This window comes from Mobula hypostoma, chromosome 9 (genome assembly GCF_963921235.1).
Source record: "Mobula hypostoma chromosome 9, sMobHyp1.1, whole genome shotgun sequence".
NCBI lineage: Eukaryota > Metazoa > Chordata > Chondrichthyes > Myliobatiformes > Myliobatidae > Mobula > Mobula hypostoma.
The window spans coordinates 102,000,237-102,015,865 of record NC_086105.1 but is presented as its reverse complement, the minus strand read 5'-3'; the positions used below and the strand labels follow the sequence as shown (position 1 = coordinate 102,015,865).

Genomic DNA, 15,629 nt, shown 5'->3' with positions numbered 1-15,629 from the left:
GCACTACAGAGAAATACAGCACTTCAATTAAAATAAAATTAAGTTCATTCACCTCAGTATTGAATGAATTTCGAGCTATTAAAGTATTGTTACTGGGTCTGTCATTCAAAGGATCATCTATTCGCTCCAGTACTTTTCGAAGCTTCTTTTGTTGCCTAACGAAAACATAGGAATAACAGAATCACAATTAAGTTTACTTCCTCTATCAATAAAAGCATAAATATAAAAACAAGGGCCAAAGTCATTATATCATCCACCCCATAAGTCCAAGTTGGCCTTCTTTAGGACAATCCAATCTGTCATAGGTGGTGTGGTGGAGACACGTCTCTACCAAAGGAGGTGTAAGGTGCTTCTTCCCTCCACAGCCTGCAGTTCATCCTTGGGCAAGGTGTACTACCTGCTTAGACCTCCGATCAGGGTCATGTGAGGCCATGGGAGCAGGTGGTGGGTGGTTGTATGAACAGCTGGTGCACATCACAAGTCCTGGTTATGTGACCACTGCTGCCAGGCAGACAGGCTCTGAAGATTATTGATAATGGCTTCGGTCAGGTGTCTTGTAAAGAAACTGCCCAAAAGAAGGCAATGGCAAATCGCTTTTTTAGAAAAATTTGCCAAGAACAATCGTGGTCAGGAGACCATGATCACTCACTTCATACAAAATGGCAAATAATTATGATGATAAATCTATCCTATTCCCTTGCTGGAGATGTGCACATTTATTTAACCAAGTACCCATCCAATTTCTTTTTGAAATCTTTGACCGCGTCTATGCTACTAGTATGTAGATATGTTATAAAGCTCCAGAAAGCATCGAATAAGATAGCATGGGTAGCAAAGGTTAATGGAGAAAATAAAAGCTCATGGTGTAAGAGGTAACATTTTTCCAGGGATAGAAGAGTGGCTGGCTAACATGGAACAGTGCAAGCAACATTAGTGCTGGGATCAGAAATTTTTACAATTTATATAAAATGAGTTAGACGAAGGGAACAGAAGTTTAACAGCTTAGTTTTTTTAGGGTATTAATTCAACTGCAACTGGAGTACTGTATCCAGTGTTGGTCTCCTTATTTGAGGAGGAATGTAAATACATTATTAGCTGTTCACTAGACTAAATCTGGGCAGGATTTCTTATTAAGAAATACTAGACTAACTAAGGTTGTATCTGCTGTGCTTTAGAAGATGACTGGAGACTTGACTGAAGCACATAAGGTCCTGAAAGTGGGTATGGTAAGGATGCTGTCACTTGTGGGAGAACCTAGAATTCAAGGTCACTGTGTCAATTATTCAAACAGAGGTGATGCAACTTTTTTTCTTTGGGGATTGTAAGTCTTTGGAACAAAGGATAGACTAAAAAAGTTTTTGAATATTAAGGGAGATAGATGCTTGATAAGTTATGTGATGAAAGTGGAGTTGAAGTTACAATCAGGTTTGGTATGATCTTGTTAAATTGTGGCTCAGCTGCCAACTCCAGCTCGTAATTCATATGTTCATGAAATGAAATGATAGGGTGATAAGAAAAAAAGTTGTACAGAGCTTTGGGAAAAGAGCAGTAAAGGCAGATATAAATATTGCTACCACTGATTCATTGCTACATCTACAACCAGTCTATTGAAGAAGATGGGGGTAAGGGGTCACTCCCTCCAACAAGCAATCAAGTCCTTGTCAAATGCAGCAGAAGAAAGCAGTAATTGGATTTGGATTAAAAGGAAAGACAACAACTGGGCTGCAAGATGAAGACAGGAGGGTATGGAACTGAGGGGGGTGTATCTGGGACACCAGGTAGCACCGTTGAGCCCTCTGGAGACCTTGTGAGCTTATCAATGAAATGTCAAAGAAGGAGGGTGCCCACTGATGACCCCGATGACGTACCTACCTTCCCTCCTTGTCACCACTCCAAACCCACTGCCAACATCGAGAGTGCCAACTTTCCATAGGGATTGAAACATCAAGTCCTAGTAGCTCTACTGCAATGATGATGTACCAACATATTCTCTGGACTTTAGGAAGAGACTGAGATCTTCAGCTAAAACAGCTTAATGACAGAATGGTTCAATCCACATTTTAGATACTAGGCACTTCAGACATTGAATAAAAAGATGAAGAAAAAAATCTCCAGGAAGCATTCTGACAAACTTGTGTAAATTCATTGTTTAGCTTACACAATCTATGATCATATTGAACAGTGATGCTTTTCTCCATGATTTCCCATCAAAGATCTACACACATGAATTCATTATGAACATTAATAAAAGGGGTACAAAAAGTGAATTTAAAAGCTTCAAATATTGTAAGTAGAAAGGGAAATTAGAAAGGCCAACCTTTTTTGTGTTCTAATCAAAAGAAAGATAATTGTGATTACCTGGGTTCCAAGAGACTGATTCGTTCAATAGCTCTATTGATCATATCATGCTTCACTGATGAACACTGCAATCTGCCATTCATGGCTGCATCTGGGGAATGCTAATTCACAAGAATAATAAAGTTTAAAAGAAATTCAAAAAAATACAAAAAATATCCTTATTCAGATAAACTTGCTTTAAAACAACACGGATTCTTAAATATCTACCATTTTTTTCATATGCATTTTGATGATCTTCTCTCTTCAAACTGGTCAAAAATAGGATATTTCTACAGAAAGCTTAACTCAAGAGTTATGATAATGCAAAGTAAGATGAAAAAAACTGATACTTCATCTGCCTTACTATCACACTTTGATGCCTCTCTTTCTACAATCTTTTCATATTACTTAAGTCGCTGACAATACAGTTACACCACATGGTATCATATTAAACAGGTACATCATTCAACTTCTAGACCCGGCATTCTTTGTGTTTTCAGAGTTTCTGTTTCTGTGTGGTAAACTTACAATTACATTACTTTATTGATTTTAATCATTTTGTTTAATTTAATTTTAGAATGATTAATAATCAATAACAGCTTTTAATTTTTTTTTCCAGAGTCAGAATTCCACCATGAGAGGATACATTCTGCTACAAGCCTCTTAAAAGGTTCTTTTATTATAACCAAGCCTCTTTAAGTGGTACTTCTAGCATTGATTCTATTGCCTCTAAATTTATGCGTTTATATAAAAATGACATTGTTTATTTAAACAGAAACTTAAACTTTTAGTGCTCTGTGTGACACGTGCAGAAGTACAATTTCTGGAAATCTTGAACCTATGCAACCAATTGTCCATGTTTGGATTTCACAATTTATCAATTCATCAAAATTTCACTCCCTATGGTTATAGTAAAACTTAACTATAATGCAAAGTCTAAATATACAAGCGTGTTGCTTAAAAGAATTTCACCAAGGTTGCTAAAAAAAACTAGGTCTTCAGGTCTTCTAATAATCCATGTGTTTTAAAACCTCTGAAAGTTCATTTTTCTGTCATTACGTACTGATTGCCAACACGTCGGTGTTTTTATTACTGTGCTCTGTTTTTCTTTTATTTTCAGCACATCTTCATTTTCTTTCTGCATTGCTTGGAAGACGACTGAAGCAGATAATTCTGGATCCTTGCTATGGCATGTATTCCTTCTTGCAGCAGAATGTACCCTTTCCTGGTGGAACTCTTGCTCTGGAAAAAAAATGAAATGACGTTACTAAAATTAAATTAAACTTTTTTTTTGGCGTGTGCCTGCGTGCGAGTCTATGCATGTGTGTCTGTGTGCGTGCGTCCATGATGATGTCTTTTTCATGGTTTTTTACAAGGCGCGGAGCGAGAGAGAGACTGTGTGACACGCCACTCTTCACACAGACATTTTCACAGTATTTTTCCCTTTATTTTACGAAATCAAGTTGTGATCTCGACACTCAACCCGGCATGGATGAAAAGCGTACTTGGAAGTGGACCCGACTGGTTTCGAACCCGGGAACCTCCGCTCCCGGGTCCGGCACCGATATCATTGCGCCACCAGCCAGCCCAAAATTAAATTAAACTTTAATGATTAAAATCAATAAAATAATGCAATTATACGTTTACGGCAAAGAAATGGAAACTCTCAAAACAAAGAATGCAGGGTCTAGAATCTGAATGATGGACCTGTTTAATTAGTGCTAATGATACCATGTGGAATAACTGTATTTAAATTTACTTAAATAATACCAACAGATTGTAGATAAGAGGCAACTTAAGTGTGATAGTAAGAAGCACTGATATTTTACCACTTCGAAGATTGCTTTATGGATTTCAGTTTAGGAACAAATGTACCAAAGCAAAGGTTGATAATTATTACACTGGACAACAAATCTTTTCGAAAGTGAACGGTGCTGACACTTTGCAATAGTTCAACCAAGGTAAAAATGTTTTGTTGATGATTTTCATTTGCACTCAGTGTTTGAGGCTTCTCGCTTAAGTGTGCAACAATAATCAGCCAGAATTGATGGATTCCAGTTGCCCTGATACCGTCTGTCACCGCAATGTCATGGTGAAACATTCACCATGCCCATTGCTGACAGCGCCAAGATTTGCAGGGAAGAAGTCTAAATGCGAATGCAACAAATGTGAGGAGCCTAGGCTTTGCTTTGGTAACCAGTTATACACCCAAAGTAGAACTCATAGGCTTTCTTAATAAGAGGAATCCTGCTCCGTCTGAGATTTAAGCATATACCATACTCGCCACAAATATAACAGAAAGTATCGTAGCTGTGGCAACATTGGCAAGACATTTTGCTATCAGAAATAGCTCTGAAAATACAATTACTGTTATAATGAGTACACACGTTATGCATACAGAGCATGTGCATCAATGTGATTGCAAACAGATATGTATGTAAACACAATGCATAGAACAGTGATGTGTGATGCTCTTATAGCCTCTCTAAAACCTGTCCTGTCAGGCAACATCTGCCCTGCCTAACCATGCCTAGGCATGCCTGGACGAGACAGAAAACTTTACAGCTTACATTTTGGGCAACACTTTAATTGACTTGAATTATGAATTGAGCTAGCAAACGTAGGCGATTACAAACAAATGGTGCATGATAGAGAAATTTCATGGTGATTTTCATGATCAGCAGCCCAAAATCCATAAGGTATATCCAAAAGTATTCAGGAAGCAAAATCTTTGTTGTCCAGCGTTATTACCCTTTTACCATTTTCACCCCTTTTCATAAAGCTGTCCAAAGCATTTATAGGTCCTTCCCAGCTTATGAATGGTCAACTTATATACAGCATGTGCATACAAATAAGCATTTGGGAGACTGACATAATGAAACTGCTGGCTGTTATGGATCTGCATACATTTTTTGCCAGGTGGGAACTCTGTTCACTGTTCCATTTCCAACTTGCGAACTGTTTGGGTTACTGCCAACTAACCATTTACACTCATCCCACTGTGAGGAAGAGAGACAAGGATGGCAACGTTTGGAAACCTTGGATAACAAAAAAATGCTGGAAGTTTCATCAAAAACAGAAAGGAAACATAAGTAAATGCCTAGAAAACTGAAGTTGAACAGTGCCTGGGGAGAATATAAACAAAGCAGGAGAGAACTTAAGTATGCAATCAGGAGGATTAAGAGGAAATGAAATGTCCTTGGAGAGTAAGGTCAAAAGATAATTCTAAGGCTTTTTATATTTAAATTAAATAACAAGACAGGTAACTGGGGAAAGGTTAAGACCAGTCAATGAGAAAGGAGAGAATTTATGCCTGTAACTACAGTAAGTGGGCAAGTTAGTAAATGACTACTTCAATCATTATTCACCAAGAAGGACATACTATGGAGGGATATGATATTCTCCCACTATTAATAAACTATTGTGAAAATTGGATAACATTGCAAGAACCAATTCAACTTCATGAGGTGGGGTCTCATAAACGCTTATCTTACAAATCTGATACTTTCTCAATCATCTTCACTCGACGCAGTTATGGCACTTATCAGACAATATTGTTTCAAAATCTAAATGTTATGTCGTATCTTCAGTTGGCTGCTTAAATTTTAAAATTCTCCATGGAAAAAAATCAACATGATTCCATATTCTCAGCTGATTCTACTATGTAAGCTTGCAAGTTGGCAGACTACCAGATGTAAAGACGAAATACTTTGCTTGATACCTGCCACATTGAAATGGACCTTACTTGTTTGTTGGTTAGAAGCAGGACTGGCAGACCGGTCAAAAGATTTACTTTTCACTAGAAGAGGTTTCAAAGGAATGTAGGATGCAACATCATCTTTTCGCCTTACTGCTAGAAGTTGCTCTTTTTGTCTGCCTGCAGGAAGATGAACTGATAAATGTTCTGCTCTTTACTCATATTTATCTTGTTATCAGATAGTTCAGCAGTTTAAATTAATTCTATTATCCTCTGATTTTTCCCAAAATTCTTATTTCTTCTGAAAAAAGTAATGGCAACAAACATAGTATTGAAATCATATAATATTGGAAAATCAGTTCAGTCTCATTAGGCTGGTCTCTTAAACATCTAATAAGTCTGATACTATCTCTTGTGCTCTGCGAACATGTTGATATGGCATTTATCAGACAATATTTACATTACAAAGAAACATTCATATTTGATATTCAACATTACATTTGCCTTTCTTACTACCAACTCAACAAGCAAGTTAACTTTCAGGGAATCCTGCACAAGGACTCCCAAGTCTCTTTGCATCCCTGATTTTTAGAAAACTGTCTATGCCTTTATTCCTTCTACCAAAATGCATGGTCACACATTTCCCTACACTGTAGATATTTCATCTACAACTTCTTTGCACATTCTCCCAGCCTGTCTAAGTCCTTCTGTAGACTCTCTGCTTCCTCAACACTATCTGCCCCTCCACCTATCTTCACATCATGCACAAACTTGCCCGCAAAGCCATCAATTCATTCATCCAAATCATTGACATATAATGTGAAAAGAAGCAGTTCTAACACCAACCAGTGTGAAATACCACTAGTCACCGGCAGCCAACCAGAAAAGCCCCCCTTTACTTCCACTTTTTGCCTCCTGCCGGTCAGCCAATCTTTGATTCATACTAGTATCTTTCCTGTAATACCATGAGCAATCAGTAAGCAATATCTCCATTGTCTATCCTGCCTGTTATTTCCACAAGGTCAACCAGACTTGTTAGGCAAGATTTCCCCTAAGGAAACCATGCTACCTTTGGCCTATTTTATTATGTGCCTCCTAGCACTCCGAAACCTCATTCTCAATAATTCACCGCAATATCTTCCCAACTACTGAAGTCAGGATAACTAGCCTATAATTTCCTTTCTTCTGTCTCCTTCCCTTCTTAAAGAGTGAAGTGGCATTTGCACTTTCCAGTCCTCTGAAACCGTTCTAGAATCAAGTGATTCCTGAAAAATCATTACTAATGCTTCCACAATCTCTTCAGCCACCTCCTTCAGACCCTGGGGTGTAGTCTGCACCTTAAGGCCTTTCAGCTTCCCAAGCACCTTCTTCTCAGTTATAGTAACTACACTATCTTTGCCCCATGATACTCTCAAATCTCTATCATACATCTAGTGTCATCCACAGTGAAGACTAAAGCAAAATACTTAAGTTTATCTGCCATTTCTTTGCCCCCATTACTACCCCTCCAACATCATTTTCCAGTAGTTCAATATCCACTTTCAACTCTCTTTTACTCCTTGTATATCTGAAAAAAATATTATCCTCTTTCATATTATTGGCTAACGTATTTTCATATTTGATCTTTTCTCTCCTTATGGCTTTTAATTACCTTCTGTTGTTTTTAAAAGCCTCCCAATCCTCTAATTTCTCACTAATTTTTGCTATATTTTATGATTAACCTTTTGCTTTTATGCTGTCTTTGACTTCCCTTGTCAGCCACAGTTGCCTCATCCTACCTTTAGAATACTTTATCTATGAGATGTGTCTATCTTGTGCCTTCCAAATTGTCCCCAGAAACTCCAGCCATTGTTGCTCTGCCTCATCGCTGCTGTGTTATCTTCCAATCTATTTTGGCCAGCTACTCTCTGTAATTCCCTTTATTCCATTGTATCTTCGCCCTCTCAAACTGCAGGGTGAATTCTATCATACTATGGTTACTATCTCCTCACGGTTTCTTTACCATAAACTCTCAAATCAAATCTGATTCATTACACAACATCCAATTCAGAATTGTCTTTCCTCTGGGGGGGCTCAACCAGAAGCTGCCCTATAAAGCTATCTCATAGGCTTTCTACAAATTCTCTTGCTTGGGATCCAGCACCAACCTGATTTTCCCAATCACCCGCATATTGAAATCACCCATAACTAAAGTAACATTGCCCTTTTCTATCTCCCATTGTAATTTATATCCCAAATCCTACTGTTCAAAGGCCAGTATATAACTCCCATCAGTATCTTTTTACCTTTGCAGTTTCTTAACTCTACCCACTAGGATTCTACATTTTCCAATCCTATGTCACTTATTAGGGACAGTGAACAGGAGATAGAGAGGAGCTACAGGGAGCTAGTCACCCCGAGGCTGCAGGAACTAGATAAGTGGGTGACGGTTAGGGAAGAGCTCAAATAGTAGAAAGCACCCCTGTGGCCATCCCACTCAGTAATCATTATCTTGTTTTGGATGCAGTTGAGGGAGATCACCTGACAGAGGACAACCATGGTGATCGGGTCTCTGGCACTGAGCCTGGTTCTGTGGTGCAGAAGGGAAAGAGGAAGATGAGGAATGCGGTAGTCATAGGGGATTCCACTGTGAGGGGAACAGACAGGAAGTTCTATCAGCCTGACAGAGATACCTGCATGATGTGTTGCCTCTGAGGTGACAGGGTACAGGATGTCTCAGTTCGGGTGCAGAGTATTCTGAAGGGAGAGGGTGAACAGCCAGAAGTCTTGATACACGTTGGTACCAATGACATAGGTAGGGAAAGGGAGGAAGTCCTGAAGAGAGAATTCAGGTAGTTAGGTAGGAAGCTGAAAAGCAGGACCTCTAGGGTAGTCATCTCAGGATTGCTGTTTGTGCCACGTGCTAGCGAGTGCAAGAATAGCACGATCAGGCGTATTAATGTGTGGCTGAGAGACTAGTGTAGGGGGCAGGGCTTCAGATTCCTGGATCATTGGGGCCTCTTCTGGGGGAGGTATGACCTGTACAAAAAGAATGGGTTACACCTGAACCCAAAGGGGTTCAATATCCTAGCAGGCACATTTAATAGTGCTGTTAGGGAGAGTTAAAACTAATTTGGCAGGGGGATGGGAACTGGAGTGATAGGGTTGAGGAAGGGGAAAACAGAAATAAATCAAAGATAACGTGCAACAGAGATTATAAAAAGAACAGGCAGGAGATGCGGCTTAATCACAGCCAGTGGCATGAGTTACAGGACAATAGAGGTATGGTGCAGTTAAAACAAAAAGCAACAAATACTGGACTGAGAGTGTAATATTTGAATGCATGCAGCATAAGGAATAAAATGGACGATCTTGAAATTCAGTTATAGATTAGCAAATATGACGCTGTGGCCATCTCTGAAACTTGGCTAAAGGATGGCTACCATTGGGAGCTAAAAGTCCAAGGATATATGGTATCGGAAAGATAGGTTAGTAGGCACAGGGGGTGGTTTGACTCTGTCTATAAGAAATAATATTAAATCAGTAGAAAGAGATGACATAGGATTGGAAGGTGCAGAGTTTCTACGGGCCGAGTTAAGAAATGGCAAGGGTAAAATGACCCTAATGGCAGTTGTATACAAGCCTCCAAACAGCAGCTGGGATGTGGATTACAAATTACAGCAGAAGATAGAAAAGGCGTGTCAGAAAGCAAATGTCATGGGGATTTTAACATGAAAGTGGATTGGGAGTAGCAGGTCAGTACTGGACCTCAAGAGAGAGATTTGTAGGATGTCTAAGGGATGGCTTTTTAGAACAGATTGTTGTTGAGCCCACTAGGGGATCGGCTGCGCTGGATTGGGTGTTGTGCAATGATCTAGAGGTGATAAGAGAGTTTAAGATTAAGGAACCCTTAGGAAACAGTGATGACAATATGATCTAGTTCAGACTGAAATTCGAGAGGGAAAAAATAAAATCCAATGTGTCAGTATTTCAGTGGAATAAAAGAGCTTACAATGGCATGAGAGGGGAACTGGCCGAAGTTGAATGGAAAAGGACATTTGCAGGAAGGACAGCAGAGTAGCAATGGCTGTAGTTTCTACGAAAAATGAGAGAAGTGAAAGACATATTTATTCCAAATAAGAAGAAATTTTCAAAGGGAAGAAGGGCACTACTGTCGCTGACAAGTGAAGTCAGAGGCAAAGTAAAAGCAAAAGAGAGGGCATACAAGGAAGCCAGAGCTAGTGGGTACATAGAGGATTGGGAAGCTTTTAAAAACTTGCAGAAGGAAACTAAGAAGGTCATTAGGAAGGAAAAGATGAACTATGGAAGGAACCTGGCGACTAATATCAAAGAAGATACTAAAAGCATTTTTAGGTATATAAAGGGTAAAAGAGAGTCGAGGGTTGACATAGGACCAATACAGAATGATGCTGGAGATATTGTAATAAGAGATGCAGAGATGGCAGAAGAACTGAATGCGTATTTTGCATCAGTCTTCACAGTGGAAGACGTCTGCAGTATACCTGGACATTCATAAGTATCAAGGAAGTGAAGTTTGTGCAGTGAAAATTACGACTGAGAAGGTGCTCAGGAAGCTTAATGGTCTGAGGGTGGATAAATCTCCTGGACCTTATGAAATGCACCCTCATTTCTGAAGGAAGTACTGGAGAGATTGCAGAGGCATTAACGATGATCTTTCAAGAATCAATAGATTCTGGCATTGTACCAGATGACGGGAAAATTGCAGATGTTACTCTGCTATTTAAGAAGGGCGGGAGGCAACAGAAAGGAAACTATAGACCTGTTAGCCTGACATCAGTGGTTGAAAAGTTGTTGGAATTGTTAGGGATGAGATTACGGAGTACCTAGAGGCAGATGACAAGATAGGCCAAAGCCAACATGCTTTTCTGAAAGTAAAGTCCTGCTTGACAAACCAAAAAGGGATCCTATTCTGGCTGGCTGCTGGTTACCTGTGGAGTTTCACAGGGGTCGGTGTTGGGACCGCTGTGGAGGCCAAGTCTCTGGGTGTATTTAAGGCAGAGATCAAGGTTCTTGATTAACCAGGGCATCCAAGGGTATGGGGTGAAGGCAGGGGAGTGGGGATGACTGGAAGAATTGGATCAGCCCATGATTGAATGGTGGAGCAGACTCGACGGGCCGAATGGCCTAATTCTGCTCCTATATCTTATGGTCACCTCTTTCTAAGGATTTGATTTCATTTTTTTATTAACAGAACCACGCAAACCCCTCTGCCTACCTGCCTGTCCTTGGATCTTAAGCCACCAACTATGATCTTTCAGCCACAACTCAGTAATATCCACATGTCATACCTGACAATCTCTACAAGTATGGTACAAGATCATCTACCTTATTCCACATACTGCATGTATTCAAACATAACACTTTCAGTCCTGTATTCATTTATGCATGTGTTAATTGAAAATACAAGAGGTGTCCTTTTTCTTTCAACTCTCATCAAAAATACAAAGGCAGAAGCAAATAAAATCTAAGGATATACATTCAGTAGCCACTTTAATAGATACAGGAGTGTATTTTGAGGTATTCTGCTGCTGTAGCCCATCCACTTCAACTTGATACAGTAATTATATATGTGCAGAGGTCAACTTACAAAGAGCAGAAAATTGTTCCACTGTGTAAGTACTTGCATTTTATCTCAGTATGACACAGAATTAATTATACTGCCCTGCCCGTCCCATAGCTATTTCATTTATTATAGTGTTACAAGGAATATCACAGATCAGTTATATTGCTTAAAGTAATATAAGCACACTGCTTATAGTAAAATAACTCCTTGAATCCATGTACAGTCACTATTTTAAACATAATTCAACAAAGGTATTAATCCAAAAAATAAATATTACTTCTGCAAATACAAACTTTAAATTAACATATTGAATTCTATTAATGGTAAAATTAATTCCATATTTTTCAAAACCTACAAACTTACTTTTCGTACTAGGCCCAAAATCAAGTACAATCAGATCTCCAGATTGTACACTGCTGTGTTTCAGTTCTTTATTCAGCCGTATATCTTTCAAACTCTCGGCTGAACCTTGAGTTTCAATCTCCTCTACAATATCATCCTCCAGTGAATCGGAGTCCTCGCTGCCAACGCTCTTCTCCTCATTAAGCTGAAGGTCACCATTTGGCTGCAGGCTTCTTCTCAATAGCTAATACAACAGGTGATCATAAGTACAGAACTAATAAATACAAAAGAAAGCAAGCCATTAAGTTAATCATTGTGTCCTACAGAGTCTGGCTTAAAGAAGACTTCAGTCCAATGCTATGTAATTGATCGACAGCAAAAATAAGGACAGCAACAAATACAGGATTTCATGCAACCCATAGTTAAATATAAAAAATAATTTTTACTAGATCTAATGTGAAATATGAGATATTATTTAGAACACATTTTACAATTAAAATAAGAACAGTGCAATTTGTATAAATGCATGAATGAAAAAGGTCATGCACACCTTAATATCTTGCACATTCAGTAGTATTTTTTCATTGCCACCACAACAGCAGGTTTCTGATGTCCTTGATGGCTTTATGAAGGAGGACTCTGAAAAGGCACAGGAGTCGCCTCTGTGCTTGGATGATTTATCACTGAGATTCTGCAAGGATTTTAAAACAGAAAATTTGCAAATAAAGATTACATTGAAACAAAGGGCAATACTATCATAAAATATATAAAGATCGTGTTTTCCCTATCATTGACAGCTACATCTTTGGCTGCCAATCCCAACATTCTGAAATTATTGGATCTTAATTTTAATTATTTCTTAAATTCTTGAATCAATTCATGTCCTTTAAATAACACATCTTTATCCAAGTGTTTTTGTCAAAATTTCCAATGATCAGATCTGCGTGTATTTGGTTCATACATTTCTATTATGCTCCATGCACTTTCTTCTATTTTGAAGTTCCTATCCAAATTCAGGTTTGTCTGGGGTACATATCAAAGTAAAATTTATTATCAGAGTACATATATGTCGCCACGTACAACCCTGAGATTCCTTTACTGCAGGCACACTTAGCAAATCTATAGCACAGTAACTGTAAACTTTAAACATCAGGAACTATTAACTGTAAACAAACCGTGCAAATGCTGATATAAATAAGTAGCAATAAATAACAATAACAGAGTCTTTAAATGAGTGTCGTTATCTCCTTTTGTTCAAGAGTCTGATAGCTGAGGAGTAGCAATTGTCCTTGAACCTGATGGTGCGAGTCCTGAGGCTCCTGTACCTTTTATCTGATGGCAGTCGCGAGAAAAGAGCATGGCCTGGGTGGCGAAGATGGATGCTACTTTTCTATGGCAATGTTTCATGTAGATGTGCTCAGTGGTTGGGAGGGTTTTACCTATGATATACTGGGCCAAATCCACTACCTTTCGTAGGATTTACTGCTCAAAGTCTTCAGTGTTCCCATACCAGGCCATAATGCAGCCAGTCAGCACACTTTCCACTACACATCTATAGAAGTTTGTCAAGGTTTTCGTTAACATGCCAAACCTCTGCAGACATCTGAGGAAGTAGAGGTGCTGTCGTGCATTCTTTGCAATAATATTTATATGATATATTTATAGGGCAGCTCCTCTGAGAGTGACACCCAGGAAGTTGAAGTTACTGACCCCCTCCACCTCTGATTCTCCAAATGATTACTGGCTCATGGACCTCTGGTTTCTCTCTCCTAAAGTCTTCAATCAGTTCCTTGGTCTTATTGACACTGAGTGAGAGGTTGTTGTTATTACACTACTCAGCCAAGTTTTCAATCTCCCTCCTGATTCATCACACCTTTTGATACAGCCCATAACACAGTGTCATCAGCAAACTTGCATATGGTTTTGGAGCTTGACACAGTCATAGGTGTAAAACAAGTAGACCAGGGGGCTAAGTACACATCCCTGCGGCGCTCCTGTGCTGATGGAGATTGTGGAGGAGATATTTTTGCCAGTCCAAACTGACTGGGTTCTGCAAAAGAGGAAATCCAAGATCCAACTGCACAAGGAGGTACTGAGGCCTAGGTCTTGGAATTTATTGATCAGTTTTGAGATGATGATGGTATTAAATTCTGAGCTGTAATTAATAAAGAGCATCCTGATCTATGCATCTTTACTATCCAGATGTTCCAGGGTTATGTGAAGAGCCAATAAGATAGCATCTGCTGTTGACCTGTTGCTTTGGTAGGTGAATTGGAGTGGATCCAAGTCACCATTCAGACAGGAGCTGATATGCTTCAAAACCAGCCTCTCAAAGCATTTCATCACAATGGATGTAAGTGCCACTGGGTGATAGTCATTTAGACAGGTTACCATGCTCTTCTTGGGCACCAGTAAGATTGAAGCCTGCTTGAAGCAGGTGGGTACCACTCACTGCTGAAGCAAGAGGTTGAAGATATCCATCAGCAAGTCCTCAGTACTCGACCAGGTACTCTGTCCGGACCAAGTGCTTCCCTTGGAGTCACTCTTTCGAAGGCAGCCCTAATGTCATCTTCAGATACTGAGGCCAAAGAATAATCAGGAGACATGGGAGTGCACAATGGTTCCTCCCTGTTCTGGTGGTCAAAGCGAGCATTAGTAGGCATTGAGCTCATCTGGAAGCGAAGCTATCCCCTATGTTGCAAGATTTAGCTTTGTAGGAGGTTTTGGCATTCAAACCCTCCCACAGCTGTCGAGCATCCCTTGTTGATTCCAGTCTGGTCCAGAATCTCCACTTTGCCCAAGAGATGGTTTTCCAGAGATCATACAGCATTTTTGATTTCCGGATTTGAATGCCTCTGAAATGGCTCTCAGCAAATTCCAGATTTCATTGTTCATCCAGGGCTTCTGAATGAGGAAAGCCCTGAACAATTTCGTGAGGACACACTCATCCACAGCTGTTTTAGCAAAGCCTGTAATGATCCTGGTGTAGTCATTTTGGTCCTCAGATGAGTTCTTGAACATGGCCCAGTCTACTGACTCAGGGCAATCCTGTAACTGTTCCTCAGCCTCCCGCGACCACTTCTTGGTTGTCTTGATCTCTGAATCCTTGCTATTTAGGCTCTATACAGGGAGCAGAGGTACAGCCAAATGATCCATCTTGCCAAAATGCAATTTTGGAGGGAATGATTGGCATTCCTTATCATAGTGTAGCAGTGGTCTAACGTGATGGGACCTCTGATGCAACAGGTGACATGCTGGTGACAACTGAGCAGGGCTTTCTTCAAACAGGCCTGGTTACAGTCACCAACTATAATTTGAAATGTGTCGTGATAGGCCATTTCTTGTTTACAGACAGCATCGTGCAGTTTCATGAGCGCTTGCTTATGATTGGCCACAGGCAGTATGTAAAGTGCGGTCAGGATCACAGACGAGAATTCTCGAGGCAAATAGAATGGTCTACATTTAATCGTTAGTTGTTTTAAGTCAGGGGAACAAGGAGTCGATATAACCCCAACATCCATGCACCAACAAGAAATGACTTAAAAACATACACCAGAGGAGGAGAACATGGCGACACGACGCAGCGCGCGGCCTCTCCAGTGATGAATATCTGTAATCTGTCAAGTAGGAGGCCGTGCATTCTGATTTGATGGAGGCAGATGTGAGAGC

The 15,629-nt window shown here is 39.7% G+C and overlaps 1 protein-coding gene across 5 annotated transcripts in view; it reads right to left on the bottom strand.

Annotated features, from left to right (window-relative positions):
- The window catches only part of LOC134351900 (katanin-interacting protein), a 147,451-nt gene that overhangs the window by 96,167 nt on the left and 35,655 nt on the right, over nt 1-15,629 (bottom strand). For all 5 annotated transcript variants that reach the window (XR_010019289.1, XM_063058784.1, XM_063058786.1 and 2 more), the window contains 6 exons: nt 12,511-12,651; nt 11,982-12,204; nt 6,083-6,214; nt 3,401-3,579; nt 2,359-2,459; nt 53-155 (listed from right to left, as the gene is read on the bottom strand). Coding sequence is in view for 4 of the 5 variants with exons in the window: in XM_063058784.1 (XP_062914854.1) it covers nt 53-155; nt 2,359-2,459; nt 3,401-3,579; nt 6,083-6,214; nt 11,982-12,204; nt 12,511-12,651 (879 nt within the window). In the remaining variant the exon portion in view is untranslated. The remainder of the gene's footprint in view (nt 1-52; nt 156-2,358; nt 2,460-3,400; nt 3,580-6,082; nt 6,215-11,981; nt 12,205-12,510; nt 12,652-15,629) is intronic.